Source organism: Vipera berus, assembly GCF_964194415.1.
Source record: "Vipera berus genome assembly, chromosome: 8".
Lineage (NCBI taxonomy): Eukaryota > Metazoa > Chordata > Lepidosauria > Squamata > Viperidae > Vipera > Vipera berus.
In genome coordinates this window covers 22,445,831-22,468,083 of record NC_138211.1, presented here as the reverse complement: position 1 = coordinate 22,468,083, position 22,253 = coordinate 22,445,831, and the positions used below count along the sequence as shown (strand labels likewise).

The 22,253-nt window shown below is 43.3% G+C and overlaps 1 protein-coding gene across 1 annotated transcript in view; it reads left to right on the top strand.

The window, feature by feature from the left end:
• The window catches only part of PROM2 (prominin 2), a gene marked incomplete at its 5' end in the record, with an annotated part of 51,464 nt that overhangs the window by 15,759 nt on the left and 13,452 nt on the right, over positions 1-22,253 (top strand). Inside the window, 14 exons of the mRNA XM_081333445.1 lie at positions 1,414-1,477; positions 3,418-3,507; positions 5,542-5,741; positions 7,585-7,659; positions 7,755-7,818; positions 9,011-9,170; positions 10,526-10,678; positions 10,897-11,020; positions 15,684-15,775; positions 18,118-18,202; positions 19,570-19,716; positions 20,504-20,575; positions 20,695-20,787; positions 21,775-21,828. Coding sequence (XP_081189571.1) covers positions 1,414-1,477; positions 3,418-3,507; positions 5,542-5,741; positions 7,585-7,659; positions 7,755-7,818; positions 9,011-9,170; positions 10,526-10,678; positions 10,897-11,020; positions 15,684-15,775; positions 18,118-18,202; positions 19,570-19,716; positions 20,504-20,575; positions 20,695-20,787; positions 21,775-21,828 — 1,473 coding nt within the window. The remainder of the gene's footprint in view (positions 1-1,413; positions 1,478-3,417; positions 3,508-5,541; positions 5,742-7,584; positions 7,660-7,754; positions 7,819-9,010; positions 9,171-10,525; positions 10,679-10,896; positions 11,021-15,683; positions 15,776-18,117; positions 18,203-19,569; positions 19,717-20,503; positions 20,576-20,694; positions 20,788-21,774; positions 21,829-22,253) is intronic.

Sequence of the window (22,253 nt, the reverse complement as noted above, 5' to 3'; positions counted from 1 at the left end):
CAGAAGGGGGGGCATGTTTTTCAACCTTGGCAACTTCAAGATGTGTGGAGTTCAACTCCCAGAATTCTCCAGCCAGTACAGGTAGTCCTTGATTTACGACCACAATTGAGCCCAAAATTTCAGTCGTTAAGTGAGACATTTGTTAAGTGCATTTTGCCCCATTTTACAACCTTTCCTGCCACAGTTTTTCACTGAACCACTACAGGTATTAATTAAGTGAATCTGGCTTCCCCATTGACTTTATTTATTTATTTATTTATTTATTTATTTATTTATTTATTTATTTATTTATTTGATTTATATACAGCCTTTCTCCTGAAGGACTCAGGGCGGTGTACAGGGCAATAAAATAAGAATACATTAGTTAAATAATTTTAAAACCCAAATCCATCAGGCCAGGCCGGCTCGTTCGAATAGATAAGTTTTTAGATCACGCCGAAAGGAGCGAAGGTCGGGGGCCATCCAGAGTTCAGCTGGTAAGCGGTTCCAAAGGATTGGAGCACCCACCGAGAATGCTCTCCCCCTGGGGGTCACCAGCCGACATTCTCTGACCGGTGGTACCCTGAGGAGGCCCTCTCTCTGGGAACGTACAGGACGGAGGGACGTTGACGCCGGCAGTAGGTGCTCCCGTAGGTAATCCGGACCCATGCCATGTAGGGCTTTGTATGTCATCACCAGCACCTTGAATTTCACTCGGAAGGCAACTGGAAGCCAGTGCAGCTCACGGAGCAGAGGTGTAATATGGGAGTATTGGGAGACCCCCAAAAGAACTCGTGCAGCTGCACTCTGTACCAGCTGAAGCTTCCGAGTGGTTCTCAAGGGCAGCCCCATGTAAAGAGTATTGCAGTAGTCTAGACGAGAGGTCACAAGTGCATGGGTGACTGTACGCAAGGCATCCAGGTCCAGATAGGGTCGCAACTGGCGCACCAGACGAACCTGGGCGAAGGCCCCTCTAGTCACTTTGCTTGTCAGGCGGTTGAAAAAGATGATCACATGACCCCAGGGCACTGCAACCGTCATAAATAGGAATCAATTGCCAAACGGCTGAATTCTGATCACGTGACCGTGCGGATGCTGCAATGGTCGCAAGTCCGAAAAATGGTCATAAGTCACTTTTTCCAGTCCTGTTGTAACTTTGAACGGTCCCTAAACGAATGGTTGCAAGTTGAGGACTACCTGTATGTTTTTGAGACCAAGATCCAAAATTAGCTAACAGCCTTGCTGTAGGTTAAATATCCAAGTCTGAAATCTTTACACAAATCTTCCAGTTTTGGGGAACATCAGGCCAAGTTGTGTTTTGCAAAAAGCCAAAACAAAAAGCCTCAGTGTTGAGTCACTGGGCTGGGGTCGATCCCAGCCCGTCTGCTTTTCCTTTGGCTCCTGACAATTGGTTTTCCTCTCCTTCTGCCACAGGGACTTCGGCTGACAGTGGAACAGTTTAGAGTCCCCCAAAGGCAAATTCTCGGTGACCTGAACAGTAAGTCCCCTTCTCTTCTGCTGCAGATTCTCCGTGAGAGATTTTGCACCAATTCAGCCTTTGTGCTTTTAGGTCAGTTGCATAAACATACAACATGTGCAGTGCAACCCCATCTGCTTTTGTCAACAAAAGTTCAGGTGCTTTCCAAAAGACAACGGATTATTTTTGGCCTTGAGTGAATACTTCGGGGTTAAATGGGAAGGATGGTGGATGAGTGCGATGTGAATAACTGCAGTTCATTCCTTTCCAACTATCCAATTTTATTAAAAGGCAGAAGCTTTTGTGAGCTGCAGCTGATGCATCTCACTTTGTCATGAAGTGAAAAAGAAAACGCCTAGTTAAAAAAAAAAGTGAAAAAACTCCTAGAAGGAATGCAGAATAGAGCAACAAAGAAGATTAGGGATCTGGAGACTAAATTGTACAATGAACAGTTAAGAGAACTAGGTATGTCTAGTTCAGGGGTAGGCAACCTCAGCTCTTTTATGACTCATGGACTTCAACTCCCAGAATTCCTCAGCCAGCATTCTGGGAGTTGAAGTCCATGAGTCATAAAAGAGCCGAGGTTGCCTACCCCTGGTCTAGCTTAACAAAGAGAAGGATTGGGGGGGGGATATATGATTATTATCTTCTAATTGTACTTGAGGGACTGTGACAAAGAAGAACGGATTAACCTATTCTCCAAAGTACTGGAAGGCAGGACAAAAAGCAATGGGTGGAAGCACGTCAGAGATCCAATCTGGAACTAAGGAGAAATATCATGACAATTAGAACGATGAATCGATTGAACGGCTTGCCTCCCAGAGTTGTGGCTGGTCCATCACTGAAGGTTTTGAAGTAAAGACTGGACATCCATTTGTCCAGGAGGGAATAAGGACTTTTGCCTTGGGCAGGAGGTTAAACTAGAAGACCTCCAAGATCTCTTCCAGCCCTGTGATTCTACGATTCTAAGCTTCTGCCTTAAATGCTTTAGGTTGTTGGAAAAGGTTCTAGCGTTTCTTTCTGATGTTTTGCTACCATAGCCAGCTAACATGGCTCTCCTCCTCCAATGTACATCATCGAAACTAGAATAGATGCCTTTTCTCAGAATATTTTTCCAGCTCTACTTGTATCTGCCTAAAGGTGTCTTTAAAAATGAAAGACTGCTTAACTAAATGCACTATATCTGTCATCGCATACAATACACACACACACATGCATTGGAATTGTTTAGATGGAATATCAAGCTTCTCTTGGTAGGACAGCTGATCAGATTCCCAGGCTTAAAAAATAAAGCAGGAGCTTATTACTTTCCCAGGACTGGCAGGATTTTATCTCTTTTATAAATGATCAAATTAATGTCCATCACAATGTAGGGAAATTTTAAAAGGCCTGCTATAATAGCTTTAAAGTAATAGCTGTTGTATGCAATGTGAAGCAATAACAATGCCATAACAATAGACAGTTGTGTAATTTCAAGCAATATCTGTAACAGCTAGAAATCTGTGCTTAAAACGATTCAAAACGATGTTCACTATGTAGTGTCTAATTCAGCAGCTGCATGATACAATTGGAGATGAGTTAGGGGTACGCAGCTCCTGTCCCAAAGGGGTGATGGGTGGGAGATGCATTTTGGTGGAGCAGTGGGCTAATGCCTCCTTAAGTAACAACACCAGCTGCCTGCAATTAGTGCAGGTTCGAGTCCCACCAGGCTCAAGGTTGACTCAGCCTTGAGGACCCAGATTGTTGGGGGCAATAAGCTGACTTTGTAATAATGCCGCTTGGGTGTGTGTGTGTGAAAGCCCTAATAAGCAGGCATAATACATAGAATGAAGGCTACTGCTAAGCTTGTAAGCCGCCCTGAGTCTTCAGAGAAGGGCGGGATATAAATGGAATTAAAATAAATAAATAAAATAAATTTTCCGTCCTGGGGATTTCACCGGAGCTGGTATTGTGCCTTGCAGATATTAGCTGGAACATCGGCAGCACCATCCACTTTCTGCTCAAGGAAATGGTGTATTCTGCTATGGCTGCCGTTAAGGGCAGAGTGCAAGGTAAGAAATCTTTCCTTCTGCTTTTGGTTTTTTTCTTCTTTTCTTTTTCTTAATGCATCACAGTCTTCTGTGATAACTATAATGGGCAGAAGAAATAACCTTGAGGAACAAGAAAGAGAATCACAACAGTAGATAAGGGAAATCTGAGTCCTGGATAGAAATGTAATTTGAGAAAGTAACTCAGAGTTTACTCCCCCTTGTTCTCACAAATAAGAAGTGAGGTAATTATGTTAATAATAATAATCAATAGAAGTGGAATTAATCTTCATGATTTTTAGATTGGTCTCTCCTGGGGGGGTTGATAGCAACGTAGGTTCGTCACGCAAGGGTAGGCAATCTTGGCTCTTTTATGACTTGTGGACTTCAACTCCCAGAATTCCTGAGCCAGCACGGCTTAGCATGGAAACCTCTCCCTTTCCCCTCAGCATGGCTGGCTCAGGAATTCTGGGGGTTGAAGTCCACAAGTCATAAAGGAGCCCTAGTTCCCCCATGCTGGCTCAGGAATTGTGGGAGTTGAAGTCCACAAGTCATAAAAGGGCCAAGTTTAAAGACCCCTGGTTTAGTGTATAGGCCAGGGGTAGGCAACCTTGGCTCTTTTATGACTCGTGGACTTCAACTCGCAGAATTCCTGAGCCAGCAAGGCTCAGCATGGAAACCTCTCGCTTTCCCCTCAGCATGGTTGGCTCAGGAATTCTGGGAGTTGAAGTCCACGAGTCATAAAAGAGCCGAGGTTGCCTACCCCTGCAATGCCTCTTACTGGAATGGGATGAACAGGTCCTTAGTGTGGAATTCTGGGAGTTGTAGTTCGACATACCTGGTGAGAATCAGACCAGGGAAAGCAGGTCTGGGTTGGCCACACCAGGGTTCACACGTGGCAGCTCTTCCTGCTACCCTATTTGATAGGGACACATCCCAATTTGCATGGTTAACAGTGGAATATTTTCAGGAGAGACAATTAAAGGGCCTGAGCAACCTCTAATGGGAAAATATTGCAACATCTTGGATACCTCCTGGAGTGAAGGTGGATAAAAGGAGACATTATGTAGATACATAAAATAGGCGCAGAGAGCACTTTCTCTTCTGTCTCATTTGCAACTTGGGGGCATTCATTAAAACACTAAAGAGAGATTCCAGACAGATAAATGAAAGGACAGCTCAGAGTTAAGCTAGGGATTTTGCTACCCTCAGATGTGACGATAGCCTGGGGTGGCCTTGGCAGTAGCTATTAGTCTGGATCAGGGCTGCATATTACCTACTAAATCAAAGGACCGTGCAAGGCCTGCCAGCTGTCAGGAGGGCAAGATTTTGCCTTTCACCTGCTGTTCCCCGCCTGTCAGCTTCTTTTAACGCATTCTCTTGGGTGCCCTGGGCCAGAGAGATCCAAAAGGGAGCAAAAATGTCAAAGTGGCAGCTGTAGCCGTGCCATTAAAGCTCAGCCCTTCTTGAGTTCCTTTGATGCAGACACCATGAGCAGCGCCACTGTTTCTCCGTGCATTTCATAAACCTTGTATAATGGCCATAATTCCAGCTCATGGTAGCAAATCCCACAGTGAGCTAAAAACAGCAGAGCTTTAAGAAGGAAAAACTAGTGCAGGTAGTCCTTGATTTACAGCAATTCATTTACTGACTGTTCGAAGTTACAATGGCACTGAAAGAAAGGCACTTATGACCGTTTTTCAAATGACCACTGCAGCATCCCCGGGGTCATGTGATGAAAATTCAGATGCTTGGCAACTGGCTACTATTTATGACGGCTGCAGTGTCCCAGGGTCTTGTGATGACCTTTTGCGACCTTCTGACAAGCAATGTCACCGGGGAAGCCAGATTTAATTAACAACTATGTTACTAATTTAACAACTTCAATGATTCACTTAACAACTGTGGCAAGAAAGGTCGTTAAATGGGGCAAAACCCGCTTAACAACTGTCTTGCTTAGAAGCAGAACATCTGGGCTCGCCTGTGGTTATAGTTAGTTTGCTAGCACGGAACGTGTTACGGCTTTGCACAAAAACATGGATGACCTTTCTCTTTAAGACCTAGAGAACTCCCTGCACCACTTACGCACGATCCACAGGATTGTCCAGGCCCTGATCCAGGCCCAGGATGAGCTGGCATCAGCGCTGAAGGACCAGAAAGACAGTCTGACTTCTCTCCTGGAAGAGCCACGTTGCACGTACTGCATGGGGGCCCTCAGCAGAGCTCAAAATTTGAAGTTGGGGGCTGACTTCCAAAATGTAAGCCAATCCAGATCCTGACTGCACCTGAGTGGAAACGCCGCATCAATCCAAATCTTCCTTGGAAAAATTAACCGGTTAAGAAACACGCTTCTGCTATGAAATGGGCCTTGTTGTACTGTACAACAAGGTATAAATCGGTTAGCATAAATCTTCGAGCTCGTGCCTCCCGAATCTGTGGAAGCTCCAGGAAACTTTAAGGGGATGAGATTTTTATGTTTGAATTGCAAAGAGTGGTCTGATGCCATGCAAGTTGGCATCGGCACTCTCCATGCTGCTAGACCCAAATCCTGGACTCTTATTCCTTTTCCTTTGACTCCACTCTGCATCAAGCACAAAGGTTTCCTTATCGGTGTTCCCTTTTGAGCAGTACAATTTCTTCCTTCCCATTGTTTTCCACATAAAAAAGGATAGAAGACGTCTGATAGGGCTAACAGCAGCATATCTTCAATAAAGTCCATATTTCCATCCTTGATAGAGCCTCAGATAAGAGCTCCCCTCCTACAATTCTCAATTGTAGAACACATCTGGCAAAACTAAGAAACAAACAATTAGACAAGGTGGTGGGTGATTTTTTTTTAAAAAAAATCTGTGTTAAGGAAAACACAGGTCTCCAGTTAAAACTAGGCAATGCATTGTGGATATGGATGAAAGTACATGGCTGTTAACCCCTTTCCATCTTTTGAAATCCATTTAGTATGTGTCTCCGTATGGATTAAATAACTGCTGGGTGTGGCTAAGTAGAGAATTACCATATCTGAGCTGCAAACCTCCAGGTGACCACTAGATGACAGTAAAGAGAGTCAGAAAACCTGACTTATGAAAAGTACTGCACCAGCTATGGCAACTCTAGGTTTAACAGAGCCTGATTTATGCAGCTACATTTATCATTTAAAAAGAAACTTGAACGCTTTCTTGCTAAGCTGTATCTCTACAACCATAGTTGTAATCATGAATGAAGCTCTGAATACAAAATAAAAGTGTTGGAAGGGAACTTGGAGGTCACCTAGTCCAACCCCCTGTTCAAGCAGGAGACCCTATAGCAGGGGTAGGCAACCTCGGCTCTTTTATGACTCATGGACTTCAACTCCCAGAATTCCTGAGCCAGCTTGGCTGGCTCAGGAATTCTGGGAGTTGAAGTCCATGAGTCATAAAAGAGCCGAGGTTGCCTACCCCTGCCCTATAGCATTTTAGACAAGTGGCTGTCCAGTCTTTTCTTAAAAACCTCCAGTGAAGAAACACCCACAATTTCTAAAGTTCCACCGTTTAATTGTTCTCACTGTTAGAACACTTCTCCTTAGTTCTAGATTGCTTCTCTCCTTGATTAGTTTCCATCCATTGCTTCTTGTCCTGCCTTCAGGTGCTTTGGAGAATAGCTCGACTCCCTCTTCTTTATGGCAGCCCCTCAAATATTGGAATGCTCTTATCATGTCACCCCTAGTCCTTCTTTTCATTAAACTAGACTTACCCAATTCCTGCAACCATTCTTCATATGTTTTGGTCTTCAAGCGAAGTCTCATCTTAGTCGCTCTTCTCTGCACTCTTTCCAGAGTCTCAACATCTTTTTTATAACGTGGTGACCAAAACTGGATGCAGTATTTCAAGTGTGGTCTTACCAAGGCTTTATAAAGCGGTACAAATACTTCATGTGATTTTGATTTTATGCCTCTGTTTATACAACCAAGGATTGCATTGGCATTTTTGACTGCTGTCGCATATTGCTGGCTCATATTTAAACCAGATTTAAGCTCTGATTGCGTTCCATGCCAATGCTGTTTAATATATTGTCACTTTGATTTTGGATTCCAAGGATTAATCTTTTACAAATCATTTCTTTCTTCAGGTGCCTTCTGTTGAAAATGTTTTGAAAAATTTGCATGGGCTGCCTCAGACAAATTTCTCTGAAATGGTTCACAAAGTAAGTGAAGAAGGATACTTGAAGGGATCTCCTTTTAGCAAAACACGTATTTGTCTCCAATTTCATTGTTAAAAATATGATTTTTATGTTTCTAGGCCAATAGCAGTTTCAATGCAATTCCACAGTTTACGGTAATGAAAATGGATAAAGTTGTTCAAGGTAAGTGAAGTTTTTCCAGGAAAACATGAGCTGGATTCACACAATGGCATCCAGAGGATATCAAAAAAAGTCAAGTTGGTGGCCAGGAACACACAATTTGAATTATTATTATAACTATTTGTTAAATTTTGCTTCCTACCTTGCCTTGGGGCTACTGTAGGTGGCTTACAATAATAAAAAGGAAGAAAATGAAAGGAGTGTAAACAGAACAGAAATAAATAATAAAACAATAAAATAAACGAAAAGGAACACAATGAGAATAATGCATCAGTATGAACCCCCTCCCTTTTCTTCCGTACATTGCACTGCATGTAAAAAAGGCAGGGTTGTTTTTTGTAGTTGGGTTGTTCACCTGATATTTCTAATGTGAACAGAGGCAGCCAGAGAATCCTCATTTAGCAACCACAACTGGGACCAGCAATTCGATTGTTAAGCGATCGCAAACTAAAATTGCAACTGTGCCAACAGTCTTCCTTTATTTTTCCCTTTGTTTTATAGACCTGCAAAGGTCATAAATGCAAAGATTGGTTGCAAAATTACTTTTTCATCACTGCCATAACTGTGAACAGTCACTAAACCAAGCAGTTGTTAAACAAGGATTACCTATTCTATTACATCTGATGGAGTACTAATTTTACTAATCCAGGTGAAATGTTAATATACTTTATATTGCCAGTCCAGGTATGATATGCCATACAATAAATAAATAATTATAATGGAGCACCATTTGGGCCAGACAATTAGATTAGGAACCAGGATTGGGACCAACATCTGATTTCTGTGCTGGAGCCCACACAAAGCCAGCATAGTGGGATAACCAGTGGAGGTCCATATCCCAGTCCACCCTCACCTACAAAAATCCACCTAGTGACTTGGGGCCAGGCTTAATTTTCCAGCCTAACAATCTCATGGGATTATGGTCCGGGATTCAAAACCGAAGGAATGGAGCGCTGTGTATGTTGCCTTGAGCTTCTGGAGAAAGGATTGGAGAAATATCTAGCTCATAAGTAAATCAGATAGAAAGACTCAACAATGTTCCATCATAGCTGCAAGTGCTCGGTGGATACTCTGGCGATCATGATTTCGCTGTGCAAATGATGTAAAATCTTCATTGGATATGTTTTGGCATGAGGACCATGAGGACACTTGCATGGTGGATGTCGTTGATGGTAGCCCTTCGCTTTCCTTGCAGAGCTGAAGAAGGACATGGAGAAAGCTGCCCAAAAGGTCCAGTTTGTTGCAGATGACTTCCCCATCTCTGATCAGACCCGTCCCATGGATGATGCCTTGGCGAAGGCAGAGAATATTAGCCGCCCTTTCCTGAAGGAGGTGAAGCATTTTGAGAGATACAGGTAAAACAGAGAGGTGGGCAGAGCAGATACTTGGCAAATATTTATCAGGTAGCCTGCTAAGAAACCCTCCATGCCTAACATTTGAGGGGACCTCTACTGAATGGAGTGGTAATATAATATGGACAGAGCTACAGCACACATTTGACCAGCCTGGACAAAGAACTTCCTTTTCCTCTGGTATTGGAGGAAAGGAGGAGATTTTAGGAGGGCTCATTGTTTTTAAGGCATACACTCTGCAAATCTGGACAGCACACTAAAAAGCAGAGACGTCACCCTGCCAGCCAAAGTGCGTATAGTCAAGGCTATGGTCTTCCCATTTGCAATGTATGGCAGTGAAAGCTGGACCATAAGAAAGGTTGAGCGCCAAAGAATTGAGGCCCTTGAACTATGGTGCTGGAGAAGACTCCTTGGACTGCAAGGCGATCAAACCGGTCAGTCCTAGAGGAGATCAACCCTGACTGCTCTTTAGAAGGCCAGATCCTGAAGTTGAAACTCAAATCCTTTGGCCACCTAATGAGAAGGAAGGACTCACTGGAGAAGAGCTTAATGCTGGGAAAGATTGAGGGCAAGAGAAGAAGGGGACGACAGAGAATGAGGTGGCTGGATGGAGTCACTGAAGCAGTAGGTGTGAGCTTAAATGGACTCCAGAAGATGATAGAGGACAGGAAGGCCTGGAGGAACGTTGTCCATGGGGTCGCGATGGGTCGGGCATGACTTCGCAGCTTAACAACAACAACAAATAAATAAATTATCAGACCAGGACTTTGGGCACTGCAAAAATGGTGTTGGAGTATCAGGCTGGTCATCCCTGACCTAGGAGGAGACCCAAGATTGAGAAAGTCATTGAAAGAACTTGTAGGAGGACCCACTGCTGATGCAGAGTTTGTCCATGAAAACTTTTCATTGGCTACAACAGTTCCAAATACTTTTATATATGCACAAATATTTTGATTGATTTATTATATGCCATCAAGTAGTTTTTGACTCCTAGCAACCCCATAGGCAGATTTTCTGTCCCTAACCTGACCTTTCAGGTCTTTCAACATTGTACCAATTGCCAATATAACTGAGTAGAAAGGTTAGCTTTGGGTAGCCAGAAGGAGGAGGGCAGGAGAGTCAAAAGAGTGAAGATGGTGGCTTCAACTGTGGGCCACAGATGCCATCTAGAGGTTTTTTTTTACACAAACACAATGGATGCCATGTCTGTAAAACACCCCTTGCCCTTCTCCACCCAATTTAAACATTTCTAATTGAACTGAAATAGTATACCACGTTTCTGGTGGATAAGTTAAGAACTGACTTAGAGCCTCAAGTTGTCTCCTTCTGATTCCCCACACCTTTTTTGTCTTTGCCAGGTGGGTTGCAGGTATAATAGCATGCACAATTATCCTACTGATTGTCTTCTGTAATGTTCTGGGCCTTTCCTTTGGCACTTACGGATTGGTTGTGCGAGAGGATCCCAGTGACTATGAGAGCCGGGCTGAAGCTGGAGCCAAATTTCTCATCACGTAAGAACTCTTGGATGTCATCTCTATCAATAAAGGAGCAAAATAAGGAGGGCAGAATGTGGCTATTTCTGGGTACCTGCATCTAAGCAGAGATGTCAAATGCTTCCCTGTGGTCAACCTGGCTTCCAGGTTCTTTGCAAGGAGCAGCAATGTAGCTGGGAAAACAGGGTGGCAACTTTTGTCCCCTCCCTGACACGTGTTTGTCCATCTGATTACAGGGGTGTCATTTTCAGCTTCCTCTTCTCCTGGATTCTGATTCTCTTGGTTGCTGGCACCTTTCTGATTGGGGGAAACATCCAAACGTTGGTGTGCAAACCTTGGGCCAATGAAGAGATTTACAGAGTGAGTTCATTTGCCTAAAAATGAGCAAGCGTGCTTAGGGGTTGTTGATGAAAAGGCCTTATTTTAATGGAGCCTTGCTGTTGTTCATGTTGTTCATTGATGTTGAGACTCTGGAAAGAGTGTAGAAAAGAACAACCAAGATGATTAGGGGCTGGAGGCTAAAACATACGAAGAATGGTTGCAGGAATTGGGTTTGTCTAGTAGTCTACAGAAAAGAAGGACTAAGGGTGACATTTATTTATTTATAATGAGACTTGTATGCCGCCCTATCTCCCGAAGAACTCAGGGCGACTAACAACAGTAAAATACAATAAATACAAATATTAAAAAAGAATTAAATTATGTCAAAGTCCCACTAAAACCAATAAAAACATTTAAAATCATAATTAAAACCCCATTATCATCAGTCCAGGTTGGCCTGTTGGAAAAGATATGTCTTAAGGTCACGACAAAAGGACCGAAGGTCTGGGGCCATCTGGAGCTCCTGGGGGAGCTGATTCCACAAAGTAGGTGCCCCAACAGAGAAAGCCCTCCCCCTGGGGGTTGCCAGCCGACATTGTCTGGCCGACGGCACCCTGAGGAGGCCCTCTCTGTGCGAGCGCACAGGGCGATAGGAAATCGTTCCTGGCAGCAGACGGTCCTGCAAATATCCCGGGCCTAAGCCATGATAGCAGTGTCCCTATATTTGAGGGGCTGTCACAAAGAAGAGGGGGTCAACCTGTTTTCCAAAGCACTGGAAGGCAAGACAAGAAACTAATCAAGGAGGGAAGCATCCCAGAACCAAGGATAAATTTCCTAGCTGTGAGGACAATTAATCAGTGTTGTGGGTGGTGCAACACAGGAGGCTTTTAAGAAGATACTGGACATCCATTTATCGGGAATAGTATAGGGCCATGGTGGCAAACCTATGGCACGCATGCCACAGGTGGCACGCAGAACCCTCTCTGTGGGTACACGCACCATCCCCAGTCCTAGGCCTCCAGTTGGGTTATATAAAACTTTTTTGGTTTAGGCCTCCGCCGCCGTGTGCAAAAAAAAAAAGTTCGATCAATCAAATTTCAACTTCTCTCAGGAAAAAAAAAAGATCTCGCAAAGTTGGAATTGATTCATTGGACTTTTTAGTCCCACCCAGTCTGCCGTTACCACCGCAGCCACGCCCACCCAATGGGCCACGCCCACCCAATGTGCCACGCCCACCTGGCACCCAACAATACATAAGTGGGTTTGGGGTTGCAGTTTGGGCACTCAGTCTCTAAAAGGTTCGCCATCACTGGTATAGGGTCTTCTGCTTGAGCAGGGGGTTGGACTAGAAGACCTCCAAAGTCCCTTCCTACTCTATTATTCTGTTCTGGGTAGAACAGAAACATCAGCTAATATCCAGTCTGAACTCTAAGACAGCCAATATGGTATAGTGGTTACAGTGTCCCTTCCAACTCAGATTCTATGGCTTGTCCTACAGTTTTGATTTATTGACCATGACTTCTCTGAGTCATGGAAAATTCCAGACTTCTTCTCATCTGGGAAGGCAAATCCACTCCTTCTACATTTCCACAAGGTGGGATGCATGTGAAGATTTGCCTGCTGATGGGAACATATGTCCCTTGTTTTAAACACACTCCTTTAGAGGTAGTCCTCAACTTACAACAGTTCGACAGGACCCAGATTGTGGGGAGCAAGATGCTGACTCTGTAAACTGCTTACGGAGGGCTGTAAAGCACCGTGAAGCCAGATATAAGTCTTAAGTGCTGCTGCTATTTAGGGACTGCTCAAAATTACAATGGCAGTGAAAAAAGGGGCTTATGACCGTTTTTCACACTTATGACCATTGCAGCTTCCCCATGGTCACATGATCAAAATTCAGACACTTGGCAGGTAGTTCATATTTATGACGGTCACAGCGTCCTGGGGTCATGTGATCAGCTTTTGTAAACCTGAGAAGCAAAGTCCATGGGGAAGCCAGATTCACTTAACAACGGTGTTACTAACTTAACAACTACAATGATTCACTTAGCAGCTGTGGAAAGAAAGGTCATAAAATGGGGCAAAACTCACTTAACAAATGTCTCATTAGCAACAGAAATTTTGGGCTAAATTGTGGTTATAAGTTGAGGACTGCCTGTATTTTAAAAAACCAAGATTGATTTCACTTTTCATCTTGGTTTTTGCTCTTGAATTTTCCTTTGTAAAGCAAAGTTATAAACAATTAAACTTGACAACTTTAAGATGTGTGGACTTCAACTCCCAGAATTTCCCAGTTAGCTAGAATCCACACATCTTAAAGTTGCCAAGTTTGAAGACGGCCAAATTATTAATTTTTTGTGTGTGAAACTCTTTCAGGTTTGCTTCTTTTTCAGCTTTGCCTTTAATTTATTTCTGAGGAAAATATAGTCGCTGTACTTTAGGAGCTGCTGGCTCTTTTCCTCCCTTCACTGTCAATAGATGAACCATGTTGGTGAATTAATTAAGCCTCTTTGGAGAACCATTAATGCTTGTTCTTCATTAAGATAGAAAGTCACCGTCACTGCACACTGCCTTGTGATCACCTGCATTTAGAAACAGGCAGCTGCAGAGTGATGTAGGCAAGCTCAACTTATTCATTAAAAACATATTTCTTTGTTAGAATTTATTATTTATTAAATTTCTTTGCTGCTTATCGTTCACCCTTTTTAATGTAAAATAGTAAAATGGAAATACTCAAGATTAAGAAAAAAAAACAGGTAACTTCCAGAACTGCCCAACCCATGAGGAAACAGTTAGTAACTTTTTTTTTTAAAAAAAGGAAATATAAAATTGGATTTAATACTGCACCTTTGGATTTAATGGAACTCTGATAAAGTCTGTAAACTGAGATTCATGAACACTATTCATGATATATAGTAATTTATACAGAGACATAAAGGGACCAGAGAGTAAAGATTTAATTAGTCCACACAAACAAGTCTTTTAGAATAATTTTAATGTTTTTTACTATGGAATAATTTTAAATGTTTGTTTTCTTTACAGTCTGTTTTTATTCCATGCTTCCACAGTCAAATTAGTAAAATGGGTGGCTATATACAGTAAATGTGATGAATGAATGAATGAATGAATGAATGAATGAATATGCAATACTTCCTCCTGCAGCTTTTTACACAACAACCTTGTGAGGTTGGCTGGGTTGAGAGAGCCGAAGTGGCTCAAAGTCCCCCAGAGAGTTTCCAAAGCTGAGGAGGGCTTTAATCTGCCCCCACTCCTAATCCAGCATCTGTTTACGACAGATATTGGATTATATTGGATTATTCTTTCATCTTGTCCAGCTGTGATCCACACAAGTTCAAAACTTGGAAAAATTGGTGTCAAAATTGTTGTGCTTGGGAGAATCAGTCAACAAGTGTGTGCAGGCAACTCCCCCCTTTTCTGTGTCACACACCCTCTTGCACACAAACAGATATTGTGAACATGAATTTTGTCAGCTGCATGTGTTACCTTACTTTCTGGATGAATGCAGTGCTGAAAGCCTGCACCCTTCTTTTAAAGAAATTCCAGGGAAAGATAAAATAGAAAGAGTACAGATAGTCCTCAACTTATGGCCACAACTGAATCACAGTTAAGTTAGTAACACGGTTCTTAAGTGAATCGGGTTTCTGTCATTGATTTTGTTTATCAGAAGGCCACAAGATGTGATCACACAACTCCAGGACACCGCAATCATCATAGGTATATACCAGTTGCCAAGTGTCCAAATTTTTGATCATGTGACTATGGGGATGCTGCAATGGTCATAGGTGTGAAAAACAGTCATAAGTCACTTTTTCCAGTGCCATTGTAACTTTGGTCTCTTAACAAACTGTTGTAAGTTAAGAACTACCTGTACATATTTTGGAGGTGAGGTTAATTTTAAGAAGTGGGGTGACCAGGGTGTAGCCAACCAAGCCCTCTTGCAATGAAGGCATCAGAGAGAGGTGGAGATGGGTCTTTTGTTATGAAGAGTTGTTAGGTGTGGGTCTTATGTCGCAAGTGTCTCAGTATTGACAGTTGACAGAGGAATCAATGCACTATTTCTGGACTTTCTTCATAAAAGAGAACAAATGAAATTTTGACATTGGGTTTTGACAATTAAGTGGATTATTGCTGCAGGAATAATATTACTTGCTATTTGGTATAAGTAAAAAGTTGACACTATAACTTTATTAGGTACCTTACTGCATCAAAAAAAGTAGGAAGTCACTACTTTTTCTGTCTTTCCCCCCCTCTTCCCTCACTTTATTCTCTATCTCTTTTCCTTCTCTCTTTCCCCTTTGCCTTTATTTCTGTCTCTATTTTATATTGGAAAAAAGAAATTTAATAAAAAAGATAGAGGAGTCAATGCAATGACAAACAGTAGCAGTGATGGTTCCACTCCTGATATTAACCTCTCCCAATTTATCACCGCTGACCAGCAACTGTGTCTTCCACTGTGCCATTGATCTTCTTCTTCTTCATCATCTCTCTCCACAATGTGAAGTCACAGCTGCCAGTTCGTTAGGTATACCTCCATAGGTATTGAGTTCCTCCGAGAACATACCATGTTGTAATGCATCAGCATAGTAGATATGTGGACGCATGCAGTGTGGCCTTTTGCAACTGAGAGATGGAAATGTTGTCAATGCACAGAAAATAATGCACAATTATTTCTATTGTTCAGTTCATCGACACCCCTGGCAACCTTCCGCCTTCCATGAATGTCTCTCAATACCTTGGCTTAAAGCAGAATCTCAACCTCACGTCTGCATATCAGTGAGTACCCCACCTTTTCTGAGGGCATCCTTTTGCTAGAGAGTTGGGCTGGCTGGCTCCCTCCAGGCCATCACCTCAAGAGGATGGCCAACACCTTGAGCCAGCCATAGGATGACAGAGGGCACAAGAACAGAGTTGAAAGGGACCTTGGAGGTCTTCTCGTCCAACCCTTTGCCCAAGCAGGAAACCCTCTACCATTTCACGAAGTGGCTGTCCAGTCTGTTCTTAAAAGACTCCAGGGAAGGAGCACCCACAGCTTCTGGAGGCAAGCCATCGGTGAATTGTTCTCAGTGTTAAGAAATTTCTCCTTAGTTCTAGGTTGCTTCTCCCTTTGGTTTGTTCCCATCTGTTGCTTCTTGTCCTGGGCTCGGGTGCTTTGGGGAATAGGTTGACCTCCTCTTCTCTGTGACAGCCCCTCAAGTATTGGAAGACTGCTTTCACGCCATCCCTAATCCTAGTACAGGGGTAGGCAACCTTGGCTCTTTTATGACTCGTGGACTTCAATTCCCAGAATTCCTGAGCCAGCATGGGGGAACTATGGCCCCCTCATGACTCGTGGACTTCAACTCCCAGAATTCCTGAGTCAGCATGGGGGAACTATGGCCCCCTCATGACTCGTGGACTTCAACTCCCAGAATTCCTGAGCCAGCATGGGGGTACTATGGCCCCCTCATGACTCGTGGACTTCAACTCCCAGAATTCCTGAGCCTGCATGCCTCAGCTTGGAAACCTCTCCCTTTTCCCTCAACATGGCTGGCTCAGGAATTCTGGGAGTTGAAGTCCACGAGTCATAAAAGAACCAAGGTTGCCTACCCCTGGCCTAGTACAAGATAGCCAAACAGGCAAAGGAGGACAAGGACCATTGGAAAGGAGGAGAAGGGAGGGAAAGAGGGAGGCAGGGTTTCACTTTATGGGCACCTGTGACAAAAATTACAGTGAAAAACAGCAAAAAATGTACTTAGGGCTAAATGGATAGAAGTTACTTTTCCAAGCATCTGGAAAAGCTGGCTTTTTAATACAAGCTGGTTAGTAGGCAAAGACCTGTAGAATGGAACCCATTAAGATCGGGTCAATTTCAGACAGCAGCTGAGGGTGATGATCAGCTAATCAAAATCACAGAGCAGAGCCTGTTAACTTGAAACTAGCCTGTTTTAGGGACACCCTGTAATGCAGAGAAAAGCCGCTCAGGAAGATATACTAAAAGAAGTCAGTCAATATTTGACTTTTTAAAAAATATATATTTATTATGGCTCTATCCATTAAAGACAAAGGGAAGCAAGGAAGGAAGGAAGGAAGGAAGGAAGGAAGGAAGGAAGGAAGGAAGGAAGGAAGGAAGGAAGGAAGGACAAAAAATTTAAAAAACATATGACTGACTTTTGACTTTGTTTTCTTAAAAACTGGAGGTTTTTAAGAGACTAGACAGCCACTTGTCTAGAATGGTAATGGGTCGCCTTCTTGAGCAGTGGGTTGACTAGAACAGAGGTCCCCAACCTTCTGGGCACCAGGGACCGGTGCCATGGAGAAAGGTTTTTCCGCGGACTGGAAGGGGTGTGGTTTTGTGTGCTGCCTGCATCCTGAGGATGGAGCTTTGCTTGTTTGTGCAGCCCACTTGTTGGCATGCTGCGGACTGGTGCCGGTCCACGGATTGGGGGTTGGGGACCCCTGGACTAGAAGACTTCCAAGGTCCCTTCCAACTCTGTTATTCTCTTCTATTTAATATACTACAGGTAGTCCTCACCTTATGACCATAATTGAGCCCAAAATTTATGTTGCTAAGTGAGAAATTTGTTAAGTGAATTTTGTGATTTTTCTCGTCACATTTGCTAAATGAATCACTGTAGTTGTTAAATTAGTAACACCATCATTAAATGAGTCTGGCTTCCTCCTTGACTCTGCTTGCCAGAAGGTCACAAAAGGAGATTACATGACCCTGGACACTGCAACTGTCATTACAGGCTAGTTGCCAAGCGTCCGAATGTAAATCACCCGACTGTGGGGATGCTGCACCAGCCACAAGTGTGAAAAATGGTTGTAAGTCACTTTTTTCCAGTGCTGTTGTAACTTCAAACAGTCACTCAACGAACTGCTATAAGTCGAGGACTACCCGTATTACAATCTTTTGTCCCAACAATACTTGGTTTTAAAGCTCTGCTGCCGAAGCCAAAAAGGAAGGCGGGTCCTTCGTTGCCCACGGTCTGGTAATCCTCACCTGGCGAAGCCAAAAGATAGGAAGGAAGGAGGCTGGGAGTTGTGAGTCAACACTATCTAGACATCTTGCATAAAGCAGGCAGTGGGAGATTGCAAGTCGGGGGTTGGCTTAATTTCTTTCTGTCTCCTTTCAGGCAGTGCAAGAATGGTGCAGGCCTCTGGGAAGTTTTGCAACTGAAGGAACAGTACAGCCTCAGCGAGCATCTCAGTGTTGCCAAGGTAACAAGCCTCTGGCGCATCCTTGCTTGCCCCCTTTTGCAACGCAAAGCTCTCGATTCCCCCGGGAACCTTCAGGAGGATCCTAGGAGATCAAAGCTCACCATCAGGGTCAGCCCTACTTCAGCCCTTGGCTTCCAGAGGATCTCAAGATCTTCCTGTCAATGTGGGAAGAAAACGGCTGAATTCTGCCTCCTGGTCTCTCAAAACAGGCAATACATAGCTTCCTCCGTTGAGTCCGCTGAAAATAGAGTCAGAGAATCTGTTTTGCAATATCGGCTGGGATGGAGCTTGAATTTAGGCAACATTTCTCCTCACAATATTTAAATATACTCAGTGGGGTGGGGAGAACATTGGCCTAACTACCTTTTTTTTGTAAACTCCAAAAGCTCACAACCTTATTTATGGGGACTTTTGCACTCTTAAAGAATGTTGGTCACATTTCCTTGGAGAAATCATTCAAACTTTATTATTGGAGAATTGCCCATGATTAATTTGCTCTCCCCACAAAAAAAGGGGGGGGAAAGGGAATTTAAATAGAACTTTTTCCTGTTCTGTGCACATGCTTTCAGGACCAGTGAGGCTCGTGTTCTGAATCACAGGTACATAGCATCAGATTATACAGTGTTTTTCTTTATAAAACGTAAACTTTTAAAAAACTTTGGCCCGAGACATAATTTTATGTGGCTGAAAGACCGTCTGTGGGACAAGGGTAGGCAACCTTGGCTCTTTTATGACTCATGGAATTCTGGGAGTTGAAGTCCATGAGTCATAAAAGAGCCAAGGTTGCCTACCCCTGGTCTGGGAGATGCAGTTCTACCCTTTCAAAGTTTGTTTTTGAGGCAGAATTGTCCACAGAAGGGGGTCAGAAAAGTCAAGATGGCAGCCACAACTGTGCAATCTAAGCCCTGCCCTTTTTCAATGGGCTTAAAATGGGATGGAGCCTTAATCCTTGATTGCGGTCACCATTTTGACTTTTTTGACCACTTTCCTAGAGACACTCCAGATTGGAGAAGATAAGAGGCATCTATTCCCTTTGTTATTTTTTTCCTCCCCAGAGAAAAAAATAAATTCAAAAAGCAGTAAAAACACATCAGAGTGCTATTTCAAGCAGGAAAATGCATGGAAGGAAATGATTTAATAGCCTGTCCGATCATTTTCCAGCCACATTTTCGGCCTATGGAAGCCTGAAGGCCAAGTGAGAATGGAGGTGTGTGTGTGTCCCAGCACTGGCTGAAAATTGGGCAGCTAATAAATTCAGAAAAATGAATACATTCGTTTAGTTAAAATAAATTAAACTTAATTAAAATTTAAATTAAATAATCACCCTAAAACTTGCCGTTGTAAAAGCGGTCTTTGTTTCCTCCCAGTACACCAGAGAGTTTCAGGAACGTCTCCGTGACATCAACCTCCACTTTGAAGATATTGTTTTCTTAAATGCAAAGGGAAGGCAGGACTTGGAGACCTTCAGAAAGAGCCAGGTGGACTTGATCAACTATGCTGACTTCACAGCAGAGGTGAGTCTATAATTGGGGGAAAGAGAGAGATGTCCTGCACTATGCGCCTATGGAGATTCTCGATCATCCAGGCCATGGCTGTCCCAAAGGTGGATGGATGGATGGATGGATGGATGGAGCACCACCTCCTAAAGTTGGTCACAATTAGCAGGATATAATCCGCAGGGACACCTTATTGCCGTAATGGCGAACCTATGGCACGCGTGCCACAGGTGACACGCAGAGCCCTCTCTGTGGGCATGCGTGCCATTGCCCCAGTCCTAGGCCTTCAGCTGGGTTTTATAAAACCTTTTCACTTTAGGCCTTTGCCACCATGTGCAAAAAAAAAGGTTCAATCAATCAATCAATCAATTTCAACTTCTCGTGGGAAAAAAAAAAGATCTTGCAAAGTGGGAATTGATTGTTTAGTCCCACACAGTCTGCCATTACCACCGCAGGCACACCCACCCAATTGGCCACACCTACCCAATTGGCCACATGCACCCAATGGGCCACGCCCACGCGGCACCCACCGATACATAAGTGGGTTTTGGGTTGCAGTTTGGGCACTTGGTCTCTAAAAGGTTCGCCATCACTGCCTTATAGTAACAGAAAGCTCCTCTCCCATCCCCCACCTTTGCCTTCCAGAGAACTAGGGAGGGTCCCATCTGAGACACTTTCGACACCTCCATTCCTTCTGTGGACTGAGATTCCTTCTGTCTGACTGTTGTCTCAACTACCGGTACTTATTTCCTCCTCCCAAGGATATTCTCACAGCCCATTAAATGGCTAATTATTTCTCTTGCAGATGCGCAACCCTGTAGTGAGGACCAATGTTGAAGGATTGGCAGTAGATCTTGAAAGGTTGAGTAACGTTCAGGTGGGGAAACCAGAAGAGATGGGTGGCCATGTATAGGGAGGGAAGCAAGTCACCAGAGTCTTTCTCAAATTCCCATCCTCGCTTCCCAGCCAACCCAGAGATGTTGATGTTTCCTGCAGAGCGACAGAACTCTGGCAGAACAATTGGTGGAGGAAGCCCTGAAGCTCAGAAGAATCCAGAACCAGATGGTCCTCCCAATAGAGACCCTTGTGGTAAGCCTTCAGAGAAGCACACCAAGGAACCTCAATTTGAAATTCAGCAAGACGCTTCCTAGCTTTTCATGATTCATGGAAATCTTTTGAACATGGTACAGGAAGCTTCTCCAACATAATTCCCTCTAGATGGGGCCCATTCTGGTTAGGAATTCTGGAAGGTGCAGTCTGAACAGGGGGCTCAAGAAACATTCTTAACCAGCTCAGTTAAAGACCTAGTGGCCTCATTCATATACTGTGCTAAGAACAAGTGTTTCTCAATTGCTTTGTCAGAACTGCCATCCTTTGCTCACTATGCTTCACTAGATGCCAGTCTGCCACATGCCATGGGGGAGGGAGCTGTGGGGAGATGGGGGGAACCAAAAGTGATCTTCATGCCACCCAGAGGCATACCAAGGCCATGGATCTGGGAATGGGATGCAACACCTGTCCATCTATCCAACCACTGCAAGGACAGTTACCAAAACATCTTCAAATGTGAGTGGAGAATGGGGAGGTAACGGGGTGGGTGGGGTGTGAAAAGGAGAAGGGAAAGTTAACGAGGGAATCTTCGTGCACAAACTTTTAGATCTGGTTTTGCTCCTGTAACCACTTGACTGTTAGTAAAAGTAACCTTTTCACTACAAATGAAGTCAAGAGTGTTTCTTTTCTAAAAAGGGCCAAGTTGGGCCAGGACTGACAGGCTTTATGTGGGGAGCAAAATACTTCCCTTTCATCATCCGAATGATAAGTTCATGACTATGGAAAGTCACTCTCAAAGCAAATTTTGTGGCATTTCATTGGCATCTATTGTGCAAACTCCTTTATCCAGAAGTGCCTCAACAGAAAGAGCAAGCAATCTATTCAGAGATTTTAAATTATGGCCTATAAATTTAATTTTAGGTAAAGTGAAGCTAGTGCTTCTAGTTCTATTTGAATGGAAGAGGAAGCATGTGATTAATATTTCATGAGACCAAATTAATTTGTTTTATTTCATTTTATATATAGGCACAACTGAAAGAAAGTCTCCAGTTTTTAGCAACCATGTCACCGAGCTTTCAGGTATTGTTGTTATACGTGAAATAATTTCAGGGGTGCAATATCTATCTATCTATCTATCTATCTATCTATCTATCTATCTATCTATCTATCTATCTATCTATCTATCTATCTATCTATCTATCCATCCATCCATCCATCCATCCATCCATCCATCCATCCATCCATCCATCCATCCATCCATCCATCCATCCATCTATCTATCTATCTATCTATCTATCTATCTATCTATCTATCTATCTATCTATCTATCTATCTATCTATCTCTATCTATATCCATCCATCCATCCATCCATCCATCCATCCCATCTTCCACTTTTCCTTAAATCACATCTGTACATTTGATGCTAGAACATTAGATGTGCTTGAGTTTTAAAATAATATATTGTCTTTCTTTTTTTACTTCTACACCGTTATTTTACCTGGGA